Source organism: Odontesthes bonariensis, chromosome 14 (assembly GCF_027942865.1).
Source record: "Odontesthes bonariensis isolate fOdoBon6 chromosome 14, fOdoBon6.hap1, whole genome shotgun sequence".
Lineage (NCBI taxonomy): Eukaryota > Metazoa > Chordata > Actinopteri > Atheriniformes > Atherinopsidae > Odontesthes > Odontesthes bonariensis.
The window spans coordinates 12,334,098-12,359,935 of NC_134519.1; the positions used below are offsets into that span (position 1 = coordinate 12,334,098).

The following is a 25,838-nucleotide window of genomic DNA, read 5'->3' on the forward strand; positions in this document are numbered from 1 at the left end:
AATAAAACTACACAGTACGAACTTACTTGTGATTGGAGCCAAGTTATGGCCATGCAGTGTACGAGAAACAAAGACTTGGACAACTCGAGACAGATGACAGTGTAAATGAACTCTTTAATTGTTGAGAATATGTGTGTCTATGTCAAGTTTCCAGGTGTACTTTCCCACCCTGAGGAATACATCGTTTCACAATGCCTCGCTGGAGATGAGGCCAAGTGTCGGCCACTAAGGATGCAGCTGTTGGAGCAGTGAAGGAATAAACATCTCTCTCCAGAATCCACAGAGGATAACTGCAGATGAAAGACTTTTATTGTGTTATTTTGAAAAAAAAAGTAAGATTTTTTTTTATTTGGGAAAGAGGGCTCAAACCTACTGGGGAGTTCACTGTACTTTAAGGCTATATGAAAACACAAGTACTGCAACAAGAATTTCTCCTCAAGATGGGAAGGTCATTGTCGGACGATTATACTGTAGAAAATGTTTCCACACATGAAACTGTGTCTTTTTGCACAATAAAACCATGATGTGATAGTTGTAGGTTAATACACCGTAGAAAAAAACAACAACATGCCCTCAAATCTGCGTGGGCACAAAGACATGTCTTTATGTATTTGTGGAATCACAGAGAGGTGGTTCCACGCTAAAGTGCAGTTTTCTGCGGTGCAGCAGTGTCGAGTCTTTGGTAGCTGGAAGGGAGTTCAGTTCTCACCCTTCTTTGCATCAGAGAGGGAAAGTTTACATTTGGGTTGCTTTAAGCAGTCTTAGGAGTCTTCAATGTAAATTCCACACTTTTGTCGTGCTGTGTAGGAAAAAGCCCAAATGGCTCTAACTTTGACACAAGACGAGCAGAACTGTGACCATCGCGGCGAGGGCCCCCGCCATGTGTTTGTGGCCGCCTCGGTGCCAGCCTGTGCAGTCATTGTGGTGCAGCAGCGGCCTGTCCAAGTCGTCCCCTCCGCTGTGGTCGGATCGTTGGCTGCTCGACGAGCACTGCACAATGGGCATCTGGTAAGATGTGGCCCGCTTTTCCGGGCGGTCCGGGCTGGAGCCGTCACTGGGACGCTGGCCGTTGTAGAGCAGGTAACGCCCGTGGGCATCCTGCTCCATGCGGAACAGCTCGTACTCCGTGTGAGGCAGCCGGATGCCCAATGCCACGCAGCCGTTGGTGATGGTGACGTCCTGCTCCACCCCAACCTGCCAGGAGCCCTGCACTCCACACTCGTTACCGTTGAAGACGTTGAGGAGGGAGGTGGTGGGCACGTCCATGGGCGTCACCGTCATGTGGTTCACTAGAGGAAGAACACAAAAGACTCGTTGGACCCAATCTGTGCTTTGTGATCAACATCTGTAACAGCTGCCGATTATTCCAACAAATTACAGCTCTTCATTATGTAAAAATCCCTTTTCAGGGGCTCAGAAGTATGGGGAGCCACCAGGGACATTATTCAGAATTAGCGTACATATGAAATCACATAGTGGTGAAAACCTTTCAAATAAACTAGTAAAATACAAACTTATGAAAAAAAGAAAAAACTTTCATACATACTAGCTAAATTGCTGTGATATATACTAAAGAAATATTTTCAGATGATTTCACTTGTTATGGAAGTTGGTACGATTAGCTAACCGTGCAAGTGTGAAAACCAACTATCTGTAAGAGCTTTTTACTAGTTTATTTGAAAGGTTTTCACTAGTTTATACTATGGTTATTGATCCCTTTCACAATACAGTATGTGCTGTAAGAGAGTTTGACTTCACATGTTTATATGTAAGCTAATTCTGAATAAAGTCCCTGGCTCCCCATACTAATGCACTTGACATTTGAATTAAAGACCATTTTATGAACTGGTTGGAGCTGCTCTCTTCACAGCAAAAAGGTTAAAATTCAGACAGAAGCTGTGACCTCTAAACATGCATGCATTAGGTTTGAAAATAGACTTAGGGTGAGACAACATGAGGGTACAAGCTGCAACATTTATAGCAATAGTTTTTACAGACTTCTGCTTTCAATAGGAGTTACCTTTGAAGACGAAATCTGTCCCGCCCCTGACACGGGTGGAGTGAAGCCCTCGGCTGTAGCGTCCGCGGGCGTAGATGGTGAAGGTGGGGTGTTTACAGATGGGGTCAGAGTAGTGGTAGTAGTGACCCTCCCAGGTGTGGTTGTTGTCATGGAAGATGAAGTGGCGAGTGAGAAAAAGCACCTCAGGGCGAACTTCGCAGCGCTGGCTCACCCACTGACCGTACAGCCCGACAGTCAGGTCGGCCCGCGGCGGCAGGATGGGAGGGTGGAACTCATCTGAGCGGTAGATGATACGACAGCCGATGCAGCCGTGGTCGTGATTCTAAAAACAAATGCAAATCCACAATTACTGACATGTAAGAAGCTAAAGCAACAAAAATCCCCTGCAAAAGAATAAACACTATATCAATATGTCTTTTTGTATCAAAAGACGATTATTTATTCATTCATATACAATAAAGATTGTGACTGAATTCATGACTTTGTGAACTACTGTTGTTTGTCTTCTTTGGAGCTTTCTTTTTTACCTGAGTTTTACAAAATAGTTAATAATAAAGCATATGAAGCAATAAAATGAAAAAAGTTCACACCACAAAGACAAGACGTCAGATGTTCATCCATGCATACATGTACATATATATATATATACACACATATATATACACACCAACACGTGTTCATACATGTATATACATACATACATACATGTAAATACATACATACACACACACACACACACAGACATGTACATACATACACTCATATACATGCAGACACGTGCATACATACACACGTACATACACGTATATATATATATATATATATATATATATATATATATATACACATATATATACACACACACACACACACACACACACAGACATGTACATACATACATACACTCATATACATGTATACATACATACATACACACACACACACATATATATACATACATACACACACACACTCATATACATACATACTTACATACATACATACACATACATACATACACTCATATACATACATACTTACATACATACATACACTCATATACATACATACTTACATACATACATACACTCATATACACTCATACACATACATACTTACATACTTACATACACTCATATACATACACGTACATACATACATACACTCATGTACATACATAAAACAATGAATGAAACAATCCTTTATTCATTGCAAAGGGAAATTAAAACAGACAGGAATCCTCCTATCGTAGTAAAATGTCATACAATGAGTGGCACCATGATAGGAGCTCATGAAATTCTCTAAATGCCAACCCCAAATTCAAGCGGTGTCTGACCAAAATCTAAAAATGTTTAAATCCATCATCTGTGCATTGTGTCATAAAATTCACATAAAAGACAGCTGGCGTCTGATTAGAGGTAAAAGGGGAAAAACAATTTCCTTCAGTCTGATCCTCTGGAGTGTTGAAAGCCAGACAAGGTTCCACAGTATTGTCTCAGAGTGACCGCATCAGTTTACAGTAAAAGACAGATGTCTTGATGAACTGAAGCCATGACAGAGTTAGCAGCAAGCAAAGCTTTTTTGCTTCTCACGATCATCACCGGGATTCATATTTATCACCCAGAAAATGACAAAGCAATTTGCAAATCCAAAAATGAATCATATTGAAATCATATAAAATCTGGTCCACAGACGGGACAGCTGTGACTTCCTGGCTGAAGAGGAAAAAAAAAACTGGGAGCCTTCATGATGTATGTCACCAAAACTCTTCCAAATACGGATCACCAGGGAGGCTGCTGAGTTTTTTTTATTTTAGGGTGGTCAAAATTTAAGACCTAACCTCCTCAACTCCATTACTGTTTTCCCAGACAATGTTATGTCTGCATGAAATTTGCAAGCAGTAAAAAAAGAAAGAAGAAAGGAAGAAGTTAAGAATTTCAAAAATGGAAAAAAAATGACTTGAGTATCACTACATCCTGGAGATGAGATAATCCCAGTGAGGCCTCATAACCGCCTTGGAGGAAGTTTAATGGGATGACTGGGAGGGATGCCTGTATAAGTTCATTTTTATGGCTGTCTACCTCCATACTTCTTCATATGAATAAGCGTAACTCACAGAGACAGCAATAACAGAGACAAAAAACAGAGACAATAGACATATACATATACATATAAGATCTATAGATCTCTACACACATAGATACATACACACATGCGCACACACAACCAAACACATTCATGAACATACAATTACATACAAACTGTAAATACATACATACATACAGACACACATGTGCATATGTACATACATACATACAAACATGTACATGCATACATGCATATACATACATACACACACACCAACACACATAAGTGTACATACATGTATATACATACATACTTTCACATACATACACACAAACGCGCGCACACACATGTAAATAAATACATACATGCACGTACATACTTATATACACACCAACACACATACATGTATATACATACATACACATGTAAATACACACACATATATAGATATATATGTGTGTACATATATAGCATTAAGCATTTATTAAATATCTATATGCCGTTTATAAATCATGAAACATGGAACTTAAATGACAACTGGCAAGAGCAACTGAATATTTTAGCTTGAACTATGAGTGAAATAGCTAATTAATTAGTAAAGTAAATAAGTAAATTGTTTATATATGAACTGATTAATCAGGGAACTGATTTATTGCATCAACTTTATATGGCAAAAAAATCCTGCATAGCTAGTAAACAAAAGTGCTCGAACCGTTCCAGAATCTGAATAAGTGTGGAAGGCTGTTTAAAGTGAAACTGCAGCAGTTTAACCACCAACATTCAGAAAGTGAAGCATTTCAGAACTTTACTGGAACTTAAGAAAAGGGAGTAAATATGAGAATGTATAACAGTCATTGATTCATACAAATTACTTTAATTTTTTTTACTCCACTGGGCAGAAGTGACGCACAAATTAGGTGCAGTCCAAGCCACAGTGGAAGAAATATCTGAAGTTCATTTTATTTGGCAGCTTCTTTTAATTATGAGGTCCAGAAGCAAACATCTGAGAAACAGAGACCATGTTGTGCTCTGAAACCCTTCAGTAAGAAGCTGTTGGTGATACACCCACACTAATTTTTTTCTTTTATGTTGGCATCCTTTGTACTACACCAGCACCTCTCCTGTAAGATGACTCTCAGGAATTCATAGTAAGAGTCTTGTCTGGTACTGGCTTCATTGCTCAACATTTAGATGCATTTCAAGGTCTTATAAGTTCACTGAAAAGTAACAAAAGACAACAAACTAAACATAACTAATGAATTTATATGTTCAAACATGCTAACCAGAATAAAAATGACACTTTAAAACAGCGGCACCGTGAAAACACAGATTGCTTCCCAACACGGATCATTACCAAGCGGCTGTTGCTCTGCCTCAGAGACGCAGTGAGGAACAGAAAATGGAGGAAACAAACTTAAAAAATAAAGTCTACTACTTTTCTATTGCATCACTGCAAAGAGTCCCACCCAATAACCACAAATGAACATGTTGGCACCAGCAAATGCTCTTGACTGGGACCAGTTCAGGGTACAGCACTTAAAATTAATGGATTGGATAGTCACCATGGTAATAAAACCCCCCAAAAAAGAAACCATTACAACCTCAAAAGGTGGTCGAGTGGAACATGTTTTGTGGAGCGCAGGGAGACACTGCTTCGGCAAAAGTAAAAAAGGAGAATTTTACACCTAATTTACTGACTGATCTCGGCTGATTAACAATTAACAAAGATTACAAAGCTTAAATGTGTAGTTCAATCAAATCACAAAACCCATCTCTGGGTACAAGAATCTACCTCAGCTGTTAGGTTTCATGATCAAAAATCGATTATTTAGAACCCTCTTAGACAAGCTTTCTGTCCTTTCTTTAAGTAGTCATCAGGGATAGTTCTCCAGGCTTCTTGAAGGACATCCCAAAGCTCTTCTTTGGATGTCGGCTGCTTTTTGTTCCAGTCTCTGTCAAGATGATCCCACACTGCTAATGTTGAGGTCCGGGCTCTGAGGAGGATTCATCCCTCCATCAGACCTGTTGCCACTGATTTTCAGTCCACTTCTTGTGTCGTTTGTCACAGCTCAGCCTTTTCTCCCTGTTTCCCTTCCTCAAGAACGGCTTCTTGACAGCCACCCTTCCATGGAGACCATTTCTGATGAGGCTTGGGCCAACAGTAGATGGATCAACTGAAGGTCCAGATGCATCTCTCAGGGCCTGTGTCAGGTCTTTCCTTGACTTTCTTAATAATATTAACTTGGACTTATATAGCGCCTTTCAAGGTACCCAAGGTCGCTTAACAAAAGAAAAGAAGGGGGGAAGGGTAGGGCCGGAGGGGTGGGTTTAAGAAGAGTAGGACATGGAGAAGAGATGTGTTTTTAGATTATTTTTGAACTGTAGTAGAGAGGGGGCAGAACGGATGTGAAGTGGCAGATTGTTCCATAGGGTAGGGGCAGCTGAACAGAAGGCCCTATCTCCATATGTTTTTAGTCTGGTGCGAGGAACGGAAAGTAGGTCCTTGTCTGAGGAGCGCAGAAGCCGTGACTGGGAGCAGGGGTGGAGGAGATCAGAGATGTACTTAGGTGCAAGTGAGTGGAGAGATACTAGGTCAAGAGAAGGATTTTATAGGTGATGCGTGCTTTGACTGGGAGCCAGTGAAGTTGCTTTAGGATGGGGGTGATGTGCTGCCAGGGCTTGGTGTGAGTTAGCACCCGGGCAGCTGAGTTTTGGACATACTGCAACCTGTCAAGGGCCTTACTGGGTAGCCCAGACAGGACACCATTGCAGTAGTCCAGACGGGAGGAGATAAATGAGTGGATAGGGTCTCTGTTACTGAGTCGGATAATGAGGGCCGGAGTCTTGAAATGTTTCTGAGGTGAAAAAAGGCAGATTTGGTGATGCTCTTGATGTGGGATCGAAATGAGAGAGTGGAGTCCAGGATGACACCCAGGTTCTGTACCTCTGGTGATGGAGAGATGGAACAGCCATCTATGACCAGGGCCAGATCACCAACCTTCTTCAGCAGGGGTGCCGGGGCCACCACCATGAGCTCCGTTTTGCTGCTGTTGAGTTTGAGGAGGTTAGAGGTCAACCAAGCTTTAATTTGCTGCAGGCAATTGTTGAGCTGCGTGGGTGGGAGCTGAGAGGAGGGGTTTGTGCTGATGTACATCTGAGTGTCATCAGCATTGCAGTGAAAACTGCTATGCATTGGTCAGTGTTAGACGGCTTGACAAAACAAAAAAAACGCATTCCTCCAAAAATGGTCAGGTACAAGAACAGGACTGAAAATGAGTGAACAAGTAGCCAATCTCCAAAGAAAAACTTTAAAAGACCTTCAGAAAACACGAAAAACTATTGCTCAAGACCACTGTAAAATAAAAAAAGAGTCTGGCTGCTGGGTGCAAAATATAAATAAATGAGGGGTGGATCAAGACTTTTGCGATGTTTGGCCCAATGAGGTCTTGGTTTAGATGAGTGTAACAGCAATGAACACTCGTCAACGATGGTAACAGAACTAAAAGCAGCTCTCCGATAGGACGAGCAGATCTAAAAACACCAAAACAGGCTGCTGTATCAGTACAAGCTGTTAATGACTCCCTCAGGTTGCCATGGTGACTACTGAAACAAATATTTTCTTTTTTCCTAGGAATCTGGGCGAACTAGCCCTTTTATAGTCAATACTGCAATTGTACTGGACCTACTGCCCATTTGGGTGAGCACCTGATTAGTGTGCAACCAACACCCCGACTTCCTCTTCAATCAGAAATTACAAAATTGAGGGGGGGGGGGGGGGGGGGGTGGAGCACACGCAACAGTTTGAGTTGAGCCTCAGGCATGCATGAAACCAGACCCGGTATGCACTCGATGGACTAATTCATACGGCTGCGTGATTCCAAATTCTAGGAATACCACATGTTGATTGCTCCCAGAGATAGGCCCGGCTTCACATTGCGAGTCTGCAGGCCAAAGGGGCCGAAGAGAGCAGTTCTGGTCACTGCAGCCCAACGGGGGAGCTCGTCTGATCGCCCTCCCCTCTGTTTACATTCTGATCAGCAACACCCAGCCCCATCATCCCAGTGCAAATGGATATTTATTTAGACGGCAAACCCTGACCGGATTTCAGTGTAATCTTTGTAGAGGGTGACAGTGAAAACACCGTCCAAGCGCTTCAGCCAGCGGGGAAACTGCTATTCAGCCGTGGAAACAGAAAAATTACATCCCAGTGGAGGAGAGAAGATTCTCTCTTAATGCTAGATTTGGGAGATTGAATCAGTCATACAGAGTTTCTGGTTTCCTGTATAGCAAATGTTTAGCGTGCCAGGTTAGAAGGCTGTATTTATTAAAGCCAACACTGAATCTATCTCCAATGTGGGTCAAACAAGATTCAAATAAATCAGGGTGCTTGTTGCACCAGGGAGGTGGACTTCACTGCCTCAGAATCACAAATTGCCCAAGTTGTCATAAGAAAATATATAATAACTTAACATTTTAGCATTTTTTTTTTTACAAGTTATCCCTTCTGAGACACTGCAAACAAAATTTTGTTTCCATCTTTTTTACTGTCTCCAGGTCTGACGATTAAAAGTTTGAACTCTCGCCAGTGTGTGTGGTCTTTGAGGTCAGGAGAGTCAACACAGTGGGAGTGAAGTTCAGCTGTGGTCGAGTCGCATGCTTGGGACAGAAAATAAAACCCTATCTCTGACCCGTATCTACATTCCAATGAACACAAAAGTCAATTCTGCGGGTGGGAAGAGTTTCTCATCCCTGCTGCTCGGTTAGAGCTCATGCAGCTACAGCTTGATGTCTGTTCTGCAATCCTCCCGTAGCCAACAGCAGCTTACTTGTGACACAACACAATCATTCAGTTAATTAAGGAATTAATCGATTAGAAAACAGATTCTATGGAAATCTCTGCAGAAATAGTTCAGTTCTGACTGGCTGGCTGGTAAACAGCTCATCATTGGCAACGATTCTGGGCTGTTAACCCTGATAACACTCTGTTGTCCCTTAGTTCTGCACAGATAAAGCAGTGAAAGATCAGCACAAGCAAGATTTTCAAAAGGTGTTACAATCGAGTAAAAAAGAAAGCATACCCTCTTTTAGTTCTACAGGTTTTATGTTTTAAGACCAGCTCATGATTTAACAGCTTGTAGAACCACCGTTATCAGTCTCTCACATCACTGTGGAGGTCCTTTGGTCAACTCATCTTGAACACATTCAGTGAGGTTTGCAGCACTGGTTTATGCACAGCTGTCTTAAGGTCCCACCACAGCATTTCGGTCAGGTTGAGGTCTGGACTTTGTCTGGACCAAACAACACCTTGCTTCTTTTCTTTTTCAGACATTCTGTTGTAGATCTGCTGCTGTGTTTGGGATCTTTGTACTGTTGATGAGCCAGTTTCAGCCCAGCTTTAGCTGTTGGACAGTCGGCCTCCCACGTGACACAAGGCAGCTCTTACAAATAAGTTATACTTGTTCAGTCTTTTTCAAATTGCCATGAAATTTAACATTTAATGAGCTAATTGAGGCCTCTGGAGTCTGATATGTAGCTCATGTTTTTTTTTTTTTTTCAGTTTCTCTGAGCAGCAACAATTACTTCTCTAAGATCTTTACTGATGTCTTTCCTCCTTGGCATAGTGTTAACACACACCTGAATGCTCCAGACCAGAAAACTAACAAAACTTGTTCTTTTATAGAGGTGCTTACACTTACTGATGATCAGTTAATCAGCTGCTTGGGACTGTCAGCACCTGGCTGCTTCTTATACCACGGAATCTGTTGGGGTGGACCTAGTTTTTCCACACACTGTTTCTGCATTTAGATTTAGTTGTTGTTAAATAAAAACAGACACAGAGTTGTTGATCATCTGAGGTTATATTTACCTAATTTTAAGATCGGATAAGGATCAGAGAGAAAGAGAAAGATTTTTTCCTGATTTCTAAGACTTTACCGAGGGTGTATGTTCTTTTTACCACGACTGTATGCAATTATGTGAATAAAAAAACTTAAAAATAAAACAATGTATGTAAATGAGTGCATATTTAGATAGATAATACTTCTAACAGAGAAAGATTGTAATACAAATATTATTGTCTTAAGAGTAACTGGTGAAGGAAATTTGATTCTTATCTCCAAGTTGGATATCTTCACTTCGATGTCTTCTCCGTACTTCATTGTTTCCCATTAGTTTGATTTACTGTGCAGTAGCCGTAAATATGACATATCTACTTTAAAAAAGGAAATCCAAACATTAGGGACCAACCTTGGCGTTCTGCAGGGGAATCTGGTAGCTGGACGGCTTGTAGTACAACCTCTGCGACGGCTCGGTGTGGATGTCTCCCAGAAAGAGCTCCTCCACCAGGTGATCCAGGTTGTGATGCAGGTACTGCTTCTCTACCCTCAGCAGCTGCAGCTCATGCATGGCAAAGTTGAGCTCTCTGGAGCAGTCGTAGCCGCCCTCCTCGCTCCACAGCTCGTAGATCGTGCTGGGTTCCCAGGGACCTTTCATGGCCCCTTTGCAGCTGCGGTTGAGCCGCTGGCTCAGCTCTTTGGCCACAGGGGCTGTGTGACACACTATCTGGACGTGGTGAAGGTGGTACTCCGCCTCTGTGCCCCCGCGGATGATCCAGGAGGCCTGGCGTAAGCGCAGCCGACCGTGGACCACCAGCGTGTAGGTGGGTTTGGTGCAGTGGTTGTCCTCGTAGTAAAACTGATGGGCCTGGAAAGTGTTGTTGGGGTAAAACCTGTAGGAACGCGTCAGAAACTCTGGGCCTGGCCTCACCTCGCAGCTGAAACAGAGGACAGAGCAGTTTAGATAGACACTGTAAAAGTTTCTGTTCCTGTATAGGGGTTTAATTTCTGTTCGTACAGTTAAAATGATCAACAAACCCCCATGCTGTAAGTTACAGAAAAGGTCCTTTCGCTCAATCCTAAAGATGCATGCTAGGTTAACTGGTGTTTCTAAATTGTCTGTTGGTGTGAAAGTTGTTTCCAGTTTCTTTACCAGAGCATACTGGTACATTTTAGCCACTGTGTAAAAAGTAATAAAAACAATTTAGCAAATCTCATAAACCAATATTCTATTCTCAAAAGAACATAGGAAGCATAGCAAATGTTAAAGGTCAGACTTTTTTACTATTTCATGAAAGATATTTACTCATCTTCAATTTGATTTCAGCAACACAATTAATAAAAGTTTGGATGGTGAAACGAAATGAAGATTTGCTAAAATAAAAACAGCTGGAGAAACATGTTGAGACTCATTAGGTTAACTGACCACAAATCAGTAAAATGTTTGTGGACAAAAAAAGAGCACCTTAGAGAGGCAGAGTCTCTAAGAAGTAAAGATGGGCAGAGGTTCAGCAAAAAAAACTGCACAAAAGGATTCAAAGAATCTGGAAACATCTCTGTGCACAAGGGACATGAATGAAAATCATGAGGTGCCAGTGATCTTCAGGTCCTCAGGCAGCACTGTATTAAAATCAGACAGGATTCTCTCATGAAAATCACTGCATGGGCTCAGGAACGCATCTTCCAAGATAAGGAGGAGAGGGACCATTCGGCTCGTTATTAGCTCTCAGTTTAACAACCTGCTTATCTGATGCTATGGGGGTGCATCAGTGGAATGGAACTGGCAAATTGCATGTCTGGAAAGGAACCATCAATGCTGAAAAGTATATACAGACTTTAGAAACAACATATGGTCCCATGCAGAAGTCTTTTACAGGCAATACCATGCATATTTCAGTAAGACTATGCAAAACCACATACTGCATCTATTACAACAGCATGGCTTCAAACTGGAAGAGTCCAGGTGCTGGACTGACCTGCCTGCTGTCCAGAACTTTAACCAACTGAAAACATTTGGTGCATCATGAAACTTAAAATACAACAAAGACGATCCATGAGCAGCTAGAAGCCTGTATCAGACAAGAATGGGGCAACATTCCTCTCACAAAGATTCAACAACTGGTTGGTCCAGTTCCCAGATGTTACAGACTGTTGGTAAAAGAAGAGGGGATGCACCACAGTGGGAAACATGAACCTGTCCCAACTTTTTTCATTCATGTTGCTACTGTCAAATTCAAGATCAGCAAATATTTTTCATGAAGTAATAAAACGTCTCATTTTGATCTCATTTTCAACATTTGATATGTTTTCTTTGTGCTATTGTAAATAGAATTAAATTTGTGAATACTTGCATTCTGTTTTAATTTACATTTTACACGGCATCCAAGCTAATGTAAGTGAAGTTATAGAAAAGTTAATGAACTCCAGAGCGTCATAGGAAGGCTGATCAAACATCAGCTAAATTGAGTTGGTGACACAAAACCTTTTCTTTTGTTATATTAATTGCTTTTTAATATAGTTGTCCTTCAGTAGCTGCTGCACCAACCAGCGAAACCTTTCAAAGTAATTTCCTGCTCTCAAGATTTTCTTACAACACGTACTGAAAGAAATGGCCGGGTTGAAATAAACTGTCACGTAAAAGTACAGTTTGAGAGAAAGCAAGCAAACCTGGTGGACACCCAGTGGCCCTCCACGCTGGGAGGCATCTGCACAGTGATCCGGGCTCCATTGTGAAGGCGCTTCAGCATGTGTTGGCACTGAGAGACTTTGACGAGTCGGCCGAAGGTCTTCTCGAGGGGGAGATGGCTGAGGTGGGCGTCTGAGTAGTGGAGAGACGAGCCATCAGCCCAAACTGTGGGGGAAATAACAACAGAAACAACAATAATAAGACATAACTTGGAACTTATGTTTAAAATTGAACATATACTGCAAAATTGTTCAGGCTTTTTTCACATGTTTTTGCATTACAATCTTTAAGATAAATAGATTTTTTTCAACAAAAAAAAGTCTTAATTGATCAGGTGAAATAATAATAAAAAAAACGTATTATTTTTAAAGAAAAACAACACAAAAGAATATACTTTGTAGATCCACCGTTTGCAGCAATTACAGCTACAAGTCTCTATGAGCTTGGCACATCTGGCGGTTGGGATTTTTGCTCATTCTTCAAAGGAAAACCCCTCCAGCTCCTTCAAGTTGAAAAGGCTCCACTAGTGAACTGCAACCTGAGCTCTGGGATTCGACTGGGTCATTTCCAACACATTTAAACATTTCCCCTTAAACCGCCGCTTAGATTAATTTTCCTGCTGGAAGGCAAACTTGCGCCCCAGTCTCAAATCTCTGGACCAAAACAGCTTTTCCTCTAGAATTCCCTGTATTTAGCATCATCCATTATTCCCTCAATTTTGACCAGTTTCTCTGTTCCTGCAGATGAAAAAGCATCCCCACAGCATGACACTGCCACCACCATGCTTTTCTGTGGGTATGGCGTTGTGTTTGAACCAGATTTAGCAGCTTCTTTGACGGCAAGAAAGTTAAATTCTCATTTGACCAGAAGACTTTGTTCCATATTTTTGAAGTCTCCCATGTACCTTTTGGCAAACTTTTTTGTAAGCAATGTCTTATTTCTGGACTCTCTTCAGTAAATTTCAGCCCCGTAAAGTGTGCAGCTTACAGTGGTTTTATGGGCACATACACCGGTCTCTTCTTTGGAGCTTTCCAGCTCCTTCAGGGTCATCTTTAGAGAAAGATGAAAGGGGGGGTGAATACTTTTGCAAGTCACTGTAATTCTGAGAAAAGGCTTTGCTACATTTGCACATTAGATAGAGAATGTGGCAAACATGGCAAAAGTAAAAACGCACAGAAAAACTAAATCATGAATATTCTTGATGTTGGCATGTTATAGTAACCACAGAAGAATTTGTTTAATTTTGGCAGTGCCTTTAATTTTGGATCTTTATTTTCTAATAAACGAGGTACAACTGCTCATAAATACGACAAGCAGGAAAGTCTATTAGAGTGAGATCAAACAGAGGAAGCAGTTTGAAGTTTCACTCTCATGCTTTCAGTCTGCCAGCTTCTTTTAAGTGTTTAGATGGTTTAATTTAGTCACTTTAACTTGTGTAACCACATTAAGGGGAAAACAAGAGTTTTATCAGTGACCCTTAAGAGTCTGCGTGCTGTTGCGGACATCACACGATTGATTGATTTCACGCACAGCCATACTTTTTTTGTATAAAAGACATCTGTTTTGTATGTGGTGGGTTTTGAGATTTATCATCGGTTCGGGTAAGGCAGCACGCACCGCCTTCTCTGACATACATATTAGACTGCTAAGGGTTAAAACACAGTTTATCAATGGAGATTATATCAGTTAACATAAGCTGATTGTGTGTTGAGTTTAAGATCTGATGAGGGAATTTCTGTTCCCACAAGAGACTTGAACAAACACACAAAAAAAACAACGGTGTGAAGATCCCACTGACAGCAGCAGGATAGCTCTTCATATATTACATAGAACGACAACAACTTCAATGCTGAACTGAGCCTGAAGGGATAATATATCGGAAATGAAAGCATTTTCAAAACCTGCAGCCAAAAAAAACAGCCCTGAGGCTCACATTCCAGTGAGGATTTATTCCATCTAATACTCTAATATCATCAAAATATGCCTTGAAATATGAAGACTCTGCCTTAAATTCTTTCTATCAGACCTGACTTGCCTGGCAATATCATTTAACGCTCAGGAATGCCGCAGCAGTTGCCTCTGAGATTTTAATTTGAGGCTAATAACACTGAGGGAGGGACGCAAACATCTGATTAAAAGAAGCCAAAAGCTCCGTGAAGAACAAAGCTCCTCCAGCTGTTTTACACGCTGCGAGACAGCTCCCATGTGTGTTCGGCCGGGCTTGTGTGTAAATCACATCACAGCACTGCTCAGCGGAAACACTGGACATTGTGGAGACTTGATCCCCAACTCAGCTGGTGGCATTAGTAACGCTGCGGTGCTTGCTGGAGAAGTGTTAAAAAAGAAAATTGAATATGTTTCACAGTTTGTTGCATGTTTTGTGTGTGCATGTGTGTGTGTGTATGTGTGTCAGGCTTTATTCTTTTGCACCTGCAGTTGGCTCAGACAAGAGGAAAGACCGAGAGCGACTGCCAACTGTTTCATAACGACAAGCGCACAAAATCCAAGTTTGTGTATTCAAAAGGAAACCTGATGAGATGTGTGATGCAAAAATTTTTTAACCTTACTGGGGTCGTATCATCTCAGGTTGTATGGCAATTTCAGAACACAACACAAATGCACAAAAACAAAAAAAAATGCACCATCATAACAAACTCAAGACAAAAAAATAGTTGAACTTTATCAAGTGTTTGAAAAAAAATTCTCATTTAGAGCTCGATGCCAGCAAAGTTCCTACAGGGGCAACAAAAGACCACGAAATCGTGTAATGCCGGCAATCCCAGGCAGAGCAAGTGTTTAAGATGTGAAGATGAAGAGGGCTTTATCAATCTGTGTAAGACTGCTGGCAAAAAGTTCAACAATTCAGAACAAGAATGTGGGTATTTAATCCTTTTAAAGAGAACCCCGTCCCCCAACAAAATGTGAAATAGTTACAAAAGCTTAACCCATGGCTTTGTGTCCACAACTTTTTTTTAAGTCTAAAGAGGAACACAAAACGATTGTTGCATTATGTTTAAGAGGTCAAAAAGTCCACATTTGGAAGTCGGACTAACGTCCCATCCATTAATGCTTTAAAGTGACTCTGAATAGTCATTTTAGCATTCAGTAAATGTCTCCTTGTGCTTTCGGTTGCTGTTTTTCCAATTATGCACCGCAATAAAACTGATTATGCTTAAACATCACAAACTACTACGGTAAGGTTTGAAAATTATTGCTGTTTTTGCGTTAAAACAAACACTTTAATAACATACTGCATCAAAGGGCCTGTTCACATTTGGTGCTAACATGTGTCCTGGGTGATCGGATCACATTTCAACAACTCAAAGTATGTGCGTTTACACCTGGTGTTAGAATGTGTCCTTACGTGATCAGATCAGATCTCAGTTAACGGCTATATGTGAAAATACACAGGTTGTGTCATACAGTCAGGTGAGTAATAATAATAAAAAAAGATATCTGGGAGTTTTATTGATGTTTGTGTAAAAACGGATTATTTTAGAACAAAAAAGGGGACTGAGAGGGATTAAAATAGTAAACGAATATATTTAAAAAACAAACTGTGTGGTTCCACTTTTCCTTATGTCTGACCGACTCCCTCCATAACGTCAGACCAGCCCACACCCACAGAAGCCTCACAGAGTTGACCGTCTCTGCACTTGCAAGAGGAAAATAATTGTAGCAACGCACTCCCACATGTTAAACATCTTCCATAAAGAGATGTAATGCATTTTAAATGGCTGATACACAATTTTTTTTTAGTGGAAACACTTCACAACACACTTCACACTTAATCAGCTGGTAAACATTCCTTCTAATCACTGAACTTTGTAAAATATTGTTTATGAATAACTCCAAATCACTACAATTTTACCAGTCAGGCATTTCTATTTCAACATTAAGGAGAATGAAGTTTTCTAGTGTTGCAATAAAGACATCAATCAAATTAGCAGTAATGTTCAGTTTTTTTCAGGTTTTAAACAAATCACTGTTACTGAACTATTAAATGACAGAATGTTGTCATACTCTAGATTAAATGTGATTCTTAAGAAAAACGCTAACAAACGAACCGGCTAACATAACCACTTCCTGCTTCTCAAATATGAATTCTCAGTCTGCTAAATGGGAAACTGAATACCAGTGGGTTTTGGATAAACAATCAGACCAAATTATTTAACAAATTATAAACTGAACATATCTTTAAATGGCCAATAGCTCCAATGACTAATGAGATTAGGCAGGAATTCAACCAACAGCCCCGTTTCTTCAACTGATTCCACCTAAGCACCTAACCTAAGCATTAAAGCTCGCTCGTGATGACAAAAAGACTAGTTTTAGTCTATTTTAACCCTTCAAATAGTATTCTTAATCGATTAAAAGCTAAGATTTTCTGCTGGCTAAGCAACTATGTTAAAATATTTTAGATTGTACATTTGTTTTTCAATACTTTAGTACATCTTCATCACAAGAAATTGCCTGTACATCTAAATAAATATTAAATGATGTAATAAAAAAAGTTTAGGTGGGAAACTTTTGGTCAAATCACAAAAGTATGCTTCCCAGCATTGAAACAAATACGTGACTTGCAACTTTTCAAATTTGTTCTATAATATGTGAATACTAGCATTAAATGTTGTTTAACGGCAGATAAATAAAGCATTGCTGTCTAATATTTAGCAGCAGGTTTAACAGACAAGATCCAGAGTCGGCAGCATTGAACCAAACCTTGAGAAAATCTCAAAATCATAATGAAACGTGAGCCATTTTATTCAGTTGCAAATCTTTTATTTACAATACATCAAAACTAAATGTAAACCAAGTCAAAATGGAAAACAGACTCGCAGAGAAATATATGAGGAAATGATTATAAGGAGCTTATGTGTACCCCGTTTGAAGACTCATACATCTCCCTCTTCACACGTTTAATGAGTGATGAATGTGCGAGTGAATTGTGTTTCTTCCAGTCGGTTTCTTTTTCAACTCCTCCCTCATTAAGGCAATAATCATAACAAGTTGGACCTTCTCTGGTCCCTCGCTGCTGCCGCTTTAAAAAAATGCTGCTCTCTATCTAAATCAAAGTGTCCACAAATCTCCCAGAGCCCTAAACCACGGCGAACATTTCCAGTTGGCCTGATCCCACTGGTGAGGTAAGAGCACTGGGACCTCTGACAAGAAGAGAGACTCCACATCTTTTATGGGAAGAGAAAAATCCAAAAGTGCTGGAGCAGAGACCAGACAAAGGACCGTTCTTTGCGTTATCTCAGAGTTTGGCAGTGATAAAGCAGGAACTGAAGGGGACGAAGGAAACGAGTTCAACTTTGAGCAACTGAATCCAGAACAGAGAAGTTACAGAGGACATCTTTAAAGATGGAGCTGTTGCTTGAGTACATCTACTTCACTGCGTTTTAAAGCCCTAGTTTTTGTATTTATCTGTTTGATTAGAATTTTACAATCCTAATTGTACAATCTGACCATAAAACACAGTTTGTGTTGAGTAACAGGAATGTAGAGCCAACTGTCAGGCTGCACTTAAATGTGAGAGAGAAGGTAGCCTAGTAATGGGAAAAGATTCCCATGTTTAGGAGTTACAAGTGCTCACGCCATCTGACAACTCTGATCCTCACTTCAAAGTCACAAACTAAGTCAATTTCTTTAAAGAACATAAAACTACATGGCAGGCAAACTTCACTAAAAACACTAGCAATGACAACAGTTTAATCTTATGTGTGGTAAGCTGAGTGATAGTTGCACCACAGAGTTTGATATGATAGCAGATACTATTTTAGCACTATAAAATTTTACCATTTTAATTTTATCCACTTGGACCTACATGCTCATGTTCGCTTGTTTTTGCTGAAGTTAAACTCTCAGTAGAAGTCTTCATATATCTGAGATGTCATTAAACATTCTGACATCAACTTATTCAACTTCCTTGCATGAAATAGCTGATAATCTATCTGCAGTAGGCTAGTTCATGTTGAACAATGAGAAAAAGTCATTTTTTTGTTGGGACAGTCTAATACAATCGTTCTAATTGTACTAATGCAAATTACTGTGAGCTCATTCTGCAATGGTTGACCTAATTAAACATTGTTAACACTGTGCTTTCGTTGTTGTTTCACTGAATGAAAATGTGGAACGCAATTCAGTGTACCGAGATGTCTTCTGTTAACCAACTTGCACACTGAGGAATAAACAAGGGAGTTAAAGGCTGCCCTTAAAGTAAAAGTTTTTGAGGAGCTAAGAAATAATTCTCATCTTGCTTCTTCTTCTCTTTGACTAAGGAACCATCTTGCGTTGACAAACTGAATTTTGAGTTTGTTGCTTTGCTTTGTTAGCATAGCTTGCAATGGAAAGTTAAGTATATATTAGCAGCGCAACTGCCAGACAATTAAATCACCTGACTGATTGTGTTTCTTATCATGTGACTGATTGGTGAGACCATTTCAAATGTCAGGCACAACTGACGCAGATCTTCATTAAAAGCTACAATAGCACAAGCTTGGACAAATTTAGGCAGCATCAACTAATTACAAACAAGCTAACAACCATTTACATTAGCATGATCACAAGTAGGAGTGTGCAACTAGTCCCAAATTAACATTTTCCATTTGACAACTTCAAAAACTGCAGATGAATTAGACTTCATGCATGGACCACTTACAGATAAATGGTTAGTTTTAGTAACCATGATAGAATATTAAATCCTGTCAGCTGGATGCTAGCTAGGATGCTAACATATTACCCAAATAGCCTATAGAGCAGACATTAGCTCTTAGTTTAGCCTATGTATGCACAGTCTAGTTAAGTGTATGTGCAAATATTTGCTAATTAGCATAAAACATAAAAAAGACAAAGCCTTCATAATGTCAAGTCTTAATTTTGACCAGCATATGTCAAAAAAAGTCAAAGGGCCACAGTAGTAAGTCACAGGGATATGAACATCTGCACCAGATTTCATGGCAAACCATCCAATCGTGGCCATTTCTCACAAACAACCCGCCAACCCCAAGTTTATGCTTGATGAAAAGTTATCAAGACTGTAGTATTCAGTCTCTATGGATCATTAACATCCAATGCCAAACTGATCAATGTGCTGTGTGGGGCTCACATAGCGGATGTGCCATTATCCACTGGTTTGGCTTCCACAGTATCGTAGACTCCAGAGTCTCATCTCTTAAGTATTTAGTATTAATTCAAAGTTTTTTTCTATTCTTTGAAGCTTTGTTTCAAAAGGACAAAAAAAAAAAAAAAAGCTCAAACATTAAAGCCAAAAAGGAAATTTGAGCATCTAGGCTATACTTTTATGACAACAGTTAGACCTCCATCTGTTGATGAGGATCCCACTGCATGTTAGAAAATTCCAGAGCAGGAACTAAGGGTGTGTTCACACCTGTAGTCCAGTATCCTGGTCCCAACCAAAGCAGAAATTAGTCTTGGTCTGCTTTGCTGTTCACACTGACATTTCCTTTCATCAAACCAGCAGGTGCCAGATAAAAGACCTATGGAAAAGGTCACACCCTGACACCTGGGCAGTTTCTTGATGTTTATTTTGTTGACAGAACTATATACCTTGGTATTTTTTACCAGTGGAGATTTCACAAAGAACCTTTGAATTATATATGTCGAAAAAGAACAAAAAAGCGTGACGGGATCCTAAATGATCTGGTGAGATCTGATGCTAATACCAAACTGTAACAAACAACACAGCTCCAACTATTAGACACCTGAGGTAAGCTTGAAAAGAATAATAAAGTATGGCATGTATGTCTTGTCGCATTCATATTTAATTTGAACCACACTATAGTTTGTTTGGAAATGTTAAACTGAGATTTTTTAAGCCATCTCAGTCCTCTTGTTTGACTTTTGCACCAAGGTTCACATGTTCGTTTTATCTGGACTTAACCTCTTAAATGAGAACACACCCTAACTGGACCTTTAGGTGAGATTGTTTTGTGTACTGTATGTTACTTCAAACACGATTACTGGACTGAGGTGTTCTTAGCTACATAAATGATAAATTAGCACTAATGTGGCTCACACTGTGCTGCCGGGCCAGTTTGTGCCTTTTCTACATCTGTTGTTCATCTGTCCCTGCCGTCTCCATTTGACCACAGTTTCCTTCTGTCACTGCATTTTGATTGTATTTATCCACCTTTTTGTTTTTTTCTCCTAGCATTACTTTGAAGTTTCTCTTGCTATGAAGTTTTTGATTGTTGCCTCTACAATTACATTGCTGATTATGTGGCATCTTTGGAGTTCAAAGTGTTCATTTACAGACCACTTTAACATGTGATAAATGCTGGTAACTTGCATTCAACCCTGTATAACCCACAATTACAGCAGTGTTTGCAGAGCACAATCAATATCTGTCAGCAGGTTGATATACTGAACTGAGAGGTTTATTTAATATTGTTCAGGTCATAAAACCACTGTAATGAAATCTAACTGATAGGATTTCGTTTGAACTCTCATTTATGTAATTTGTCATGTTTTCTGTGTCCAACACAGGAATCTGTTTGTGTGCATAAAGCTTTCACTGTGCAGTATTTTCACTCATTTCTAACAATTTCCACTGAGGTTTACATTTATAAATGGAGCGTTTATAATTAGTGTCTTATAACATTTAACTGTGTAATCTTATGCTTTGTTATGCTCCGTCTAATTGTCTGTCCATTGCTTAGGATGTAAATGGAAAAAAAAAATAGGGCTGCTACATAATTTTCATATTTCCTTGAAAAATTAGCATTGACTTCAAATAAAGAAATGCAATACTACACAAGTTAGAGTAGTTCATAAGAACTTGAATAAGGGCAACCAAGAAGAAGTCCAGCTGCCCTTATTCAAGCTCTTATGATCGAACTTAACCCGGATGACTGAGAATCTTCATCAAGATACTCGAGTTAGAGCTTGACAATGTGAGCCCCCCCCCATGCACCTGCAGGAATCTTTAAATAATGTCTGATAGATATTTTCACGGATTCACAACCCAACTTAACTTTGCCACAAAAAACATCAAAATACCAAGATAAACACTGAAAGTTCAAAGACAAACTCTTACTTATCTGGCATTAAAAAAAAAAAATGCTTAACATTTACAGACATTTTCCACTTTGCTGGTTCATCACATGACTTAACGTATTTCCAGTAAGCATGAAGTTAAAGTGGGAGCTGTTGCTGCTTCATGTGCATCCAGTTGTTTTTCTCAGTGTATCTTTTTTAAACATTCCTATTTTGCTCTCTGAAGGCTCGCTGAGGTTTCTTCCCCCCCCCCAGTAAATTTACAGCACGCACTAATCTAGGCTGACAGTGCATTTTCACTGCCACTATGAAACCCTGCAATAACACACCACTTAATTGAAAGTTACATTTACTTAAACACACTTGAGAATAAGTGGACTCAAAAGCATCGTTTTTATCTCAACCCGGCCATTTGAAGGTGCTGCCAAATGTTGCCTTCTATTGTCACTGGCAGCAGATGGACCGGGTCAGCTGCAGTCCCATAATCCTCTGCTACTCAGACAGGGTTTTCATCAGGAGTGGATGTTTTTAAGTGGCTCTTCACTCTCCCAGGGCTTTCATCTGCACAACAGCCTCAGGGGAGGTTTATTTTGCCCTCTGACCTTCAAACATGTATCACTCGGGGAATAAGGCACAACTTTATTATAATTGGTCCTGCTGACACAAATGCGCAGCCAAGGCGGTTAACAGGTGTGATGAAGTGTCAGGAAGTAAGTCGCTGCCTGACCTGCTGTACGTCAAAGAACACATTTTTTTTTTTATCCTCTAACCCACTTTTTTTTTTTAAATGGAGAATTTTGTACAAATAAAAAGCCGCCCCAGTGCCCGCGCGCAGTGTTTTCACTCACATGAACAAATCCAAGCAAACGAGAAGAGGTATCTTACCCAAAAAAGAAATGAGAAGTACTGCAGGTGACGGCCCCATTCTGCACTGCGGGACACTGATAAAAAAAAGCTTCACCGGTCACACGGGAGGAGAATCCACGCTGTCTTTAATTTCCCTGTTTTTCAATTATTCCCACAGAAATCCTCACATCGTTTAATCCAAAGCGTGGCACAAACAGTCCTCCACAATCCGAGCATCATGTGAGAAACACACCTCCGATTCGCCGGAGAATAAAAACCACAGGCTACGGGAGGGAGAGCCTCACCTAGAGAAAGGAAAAGTGAAGTCGAAACTTTACTGAAGAGAGCTTTGACAGAATTAAAGTTTGTGCTTCAGTGTTTAAAGGAGACAGCGCGGCTACTTTTGTGTGCGTCCTGCGTGCTGCGCCACGGAGGAGTGTTTGAAAGTGTGCCCCCCCCCCCCCGCCCAAATGGATATATTATGGGCGTGGAAAGTGTGCTGAAGTTTCCCATCTGAGGTGCACGCTGCAAAAAAAATCGACTCTATGTACAAAGTTGTCTTAAATAAGGAGCTGAATCTTTTTAGTTACAGCTCCAAAGATGATACCAGCACAAACAAGATCATCATTTATCATTTGTTTGGTTTAAAAGTGCAATATATTTCAAACTGATGTTGACATAGCATCTTCATTAAGACTTTTTACCCCACTGAGTTTCTGTAAAACCAATTTTTAAAACTTTTTTAATATGGCAGGTTAAATTATAGTCCCACAGTGTAAAGCTTTTAGGTTATTTTGAAGTCTCCAGATCACTGGACCTACTGAACATGAACTCCTCTGAGAGGTACCTCTTTGAGGGTTTTCAGTTAGAATCATAATTACACTGATAAAGATCCAGGTCACCAAAAGTACATATGTGGTCAAAAAGAAGGTATCTTATCTCACTTTCTTGGCAAAACAAGTTCCTGATGTCACTGATGTTGTAGAGTTAAAGTGGTTTTAGCTGATGTAATCATAAGGATTAAATAGGGGTAAAACAATCACAGGACCACAAAAAACTATTTACTTTTGAGTTTCCATCCTGTCATTTGTTCCCAACATCCTCCTTGTTATCATTCATGATTGATGCTGCACATTTTTCTTTACTGTGGCTCTTAAATTATACACCTTCTCATCTCAGCCTCTCTGCCTGAAGGGGGGAACGACAACAGAGCTTCTCTTTCCTGTGTGAGTGTGTTTATGTTTGACAGAGACCTTGGCCTTGGGTTTCCAGCTCTCCTTTCAACTCAAGGATCTTTGCTTTTGTCTCTCTGATTTTTTGACCCTCAAGCGACCTTCGTTCTCCTCTTCATTCACCCATAACCACTGAGACTGAGACAGCTGTCTCTTTGTTAAACTCTTGTGGTATGTAGAAAACACCATTTTTTCCCCAGTATATTTCAGTGCTTGCTTAAAGAGAATCTTTGAATTGTTTAGTTTCTTAAAGTCACACTGGAATTACACACATACAATTTGATAAAATTGTCTTTTAATTGATTTTTTACATAATTTTCAAACAAATATTCCTGATTAACAGCCTCAAATGAGATGCCCTTATGAGATAACTCCTGTTAACTCATAAACAGGAAGTTACATCAGCCAGTAGAAACTCAGGATGGCAGAACATTTAATGAATTTAAATGTTAGCTGCACTAATGCTACCTAAACCAAAATAGTAGCAAATTATGTTGTGGCGCAGATTGGGATCACAGAAAAATCTACAGTTTAATTTGTGTTTATTTACATGCATTAGCGACGTTATGCTAACTTCTAAATTAGCATTAGATCAGTTAACGTAGCTAAAGTTTATGGCAAATAAAATAGTGTAGTTTAACCCAATGATGTAAGAATTTAAAGCACATATACTTGAAATAAGTTTTATTATTTTTAGCATTATTGTAATGTTAAAATCTTACCTTATATGTTAGTTTTGAGGCAGGCACAGCCACTTAACAAATTGTAGCATTCTAGACTAATATTGAAATATCCTATTAATTTATCAGCTCTGAGCTGGATTGCTGTGTTGCAGAATGGAACTTTAATGAATTAAGTGTGCTAACTGGCAACAAAAAAAGCTAAATTTTTGTCATTGAGTTTAATTCAGTGACTAGAGGATGCAAAGGAGACATGGCAACAGTGACTAGCGACTAAGATTAAACTTTATGTTAAATAACGTCACAGATTTATTTGGGTTTGAATAATGTCAAAAGCATTTAGGGTAAGTCGAATGCACAAGGCAACAAAAATTGCGCATAATTGTGCATTCACATTCATTTTTTTTTCACGACATTCCATGACTTTCTAAGTATTGTATTTTAGTGCCGTTGCCTTGTTCTTTGTTGTTTGCAGATTGGTTGGGAATGGTATGAGATATTTATGGCCCAATGTAACCAGGAACCCTTTAAGTTGAATGTTTGTACACTCCAAAACAAAGTGGTACAATCAATGGTTAGATTTGTGAGATGGTCTTTTGATTTGTGGAATGTAGCGTCCGTGTTACATGAAGGTAATCCCGAACCATGGACAGTGAAATATGTACCTCCTGACTGTGTATAATTGTCAAATCTTTGCCACTTACTTTGTAACGCCTAATTGTAACAATGTGCGAGTGAGGGCCAAGTAGAAAAGTGAAAAGACTGTTTTATATATTGAAAGGTACTGATTAAACAGATTAAAAATGTATTAAGCACAGCTTGTGTTTTAGGAGGCTGAAATATTTTTTGCAGCGTAAATTTTACATCCATACTTTCACATACAGAGATAATTCTTGGTGAAGGAGGCCCGACTGATTTCAAAAATAGTATTTCATGAGCTTACTCAGTAATCCTCCAATCCTTAATCAGAAGAGCAACGCTTCACTGAGGGAGTTCTAATTAATTTCCATTGTTTGGAGTCTTAGCCCTCACTGCTGTCTCCCTCAGAACACCCCGTGGTATTTGCTCCTTTTCCTCTAATCCTGGATCCTCGCTCTGGGAGAGTGATTCCAGGCCTTCTTTCTGTCTCTCAATTCCTTCTTTTCTCAGTAACCGGAAAAGCCGTTGAGCAAGATCCGGACAAACAGAGAGATGGGATTTAGAAGAAGCCCGGAAGGGTATTAATAAGAGGGCTGTATAGAGGAGAGGCTGGAGGCAGGGAGGTGAAACTGGGGTGGCTTGTTCTGGTGTGTTGACCCTTGTGTTGTCCTGTGTGGCTAATCAAAGCATCACTGCACCCTCTTTGTGTTCCTGCAGAAATGCAATCTAGGTGAGGTGGAAATAAGACCGCTTTGATTGTCAAAAGGCTCAGTGGGACAGTAAAATCCCTAAAAC

The 25,838-nt window shown here is 39.9% G+C and overlaps 1 protein-coding gene across 1 annotated transcript; it reads right to left on the minus strand.

Moving 5' to 3' along the window:
* On the minus strand, positions 1 to 22,898 carry LOC142398246 (protein APCDD1). Its single transcript, XM_075482205.1, has 5 exons — positions 22,532 to 22,898; positions 12,610 to 12,793; positions 10,355 to 10,880; positions 2,021 to 2,342; positions 1 to 1,289 (listed from the first exon to the last, which is right to left on the minus strand). Exons 1-5 carry the CDS (start codon positions 22,569 to 22,571, stop codon positions 826 to 828), a joined length of 1,536 nt encoding a protein of 511 aa, XP_075338320.1. The 5' UTR covers positions 22,572 to 22,898; the 3' UTR covers positions 1 to 825.
* Between the last annotated feature and the right edge of the window lie 2,940 nt (positions 22,899 to 25,838).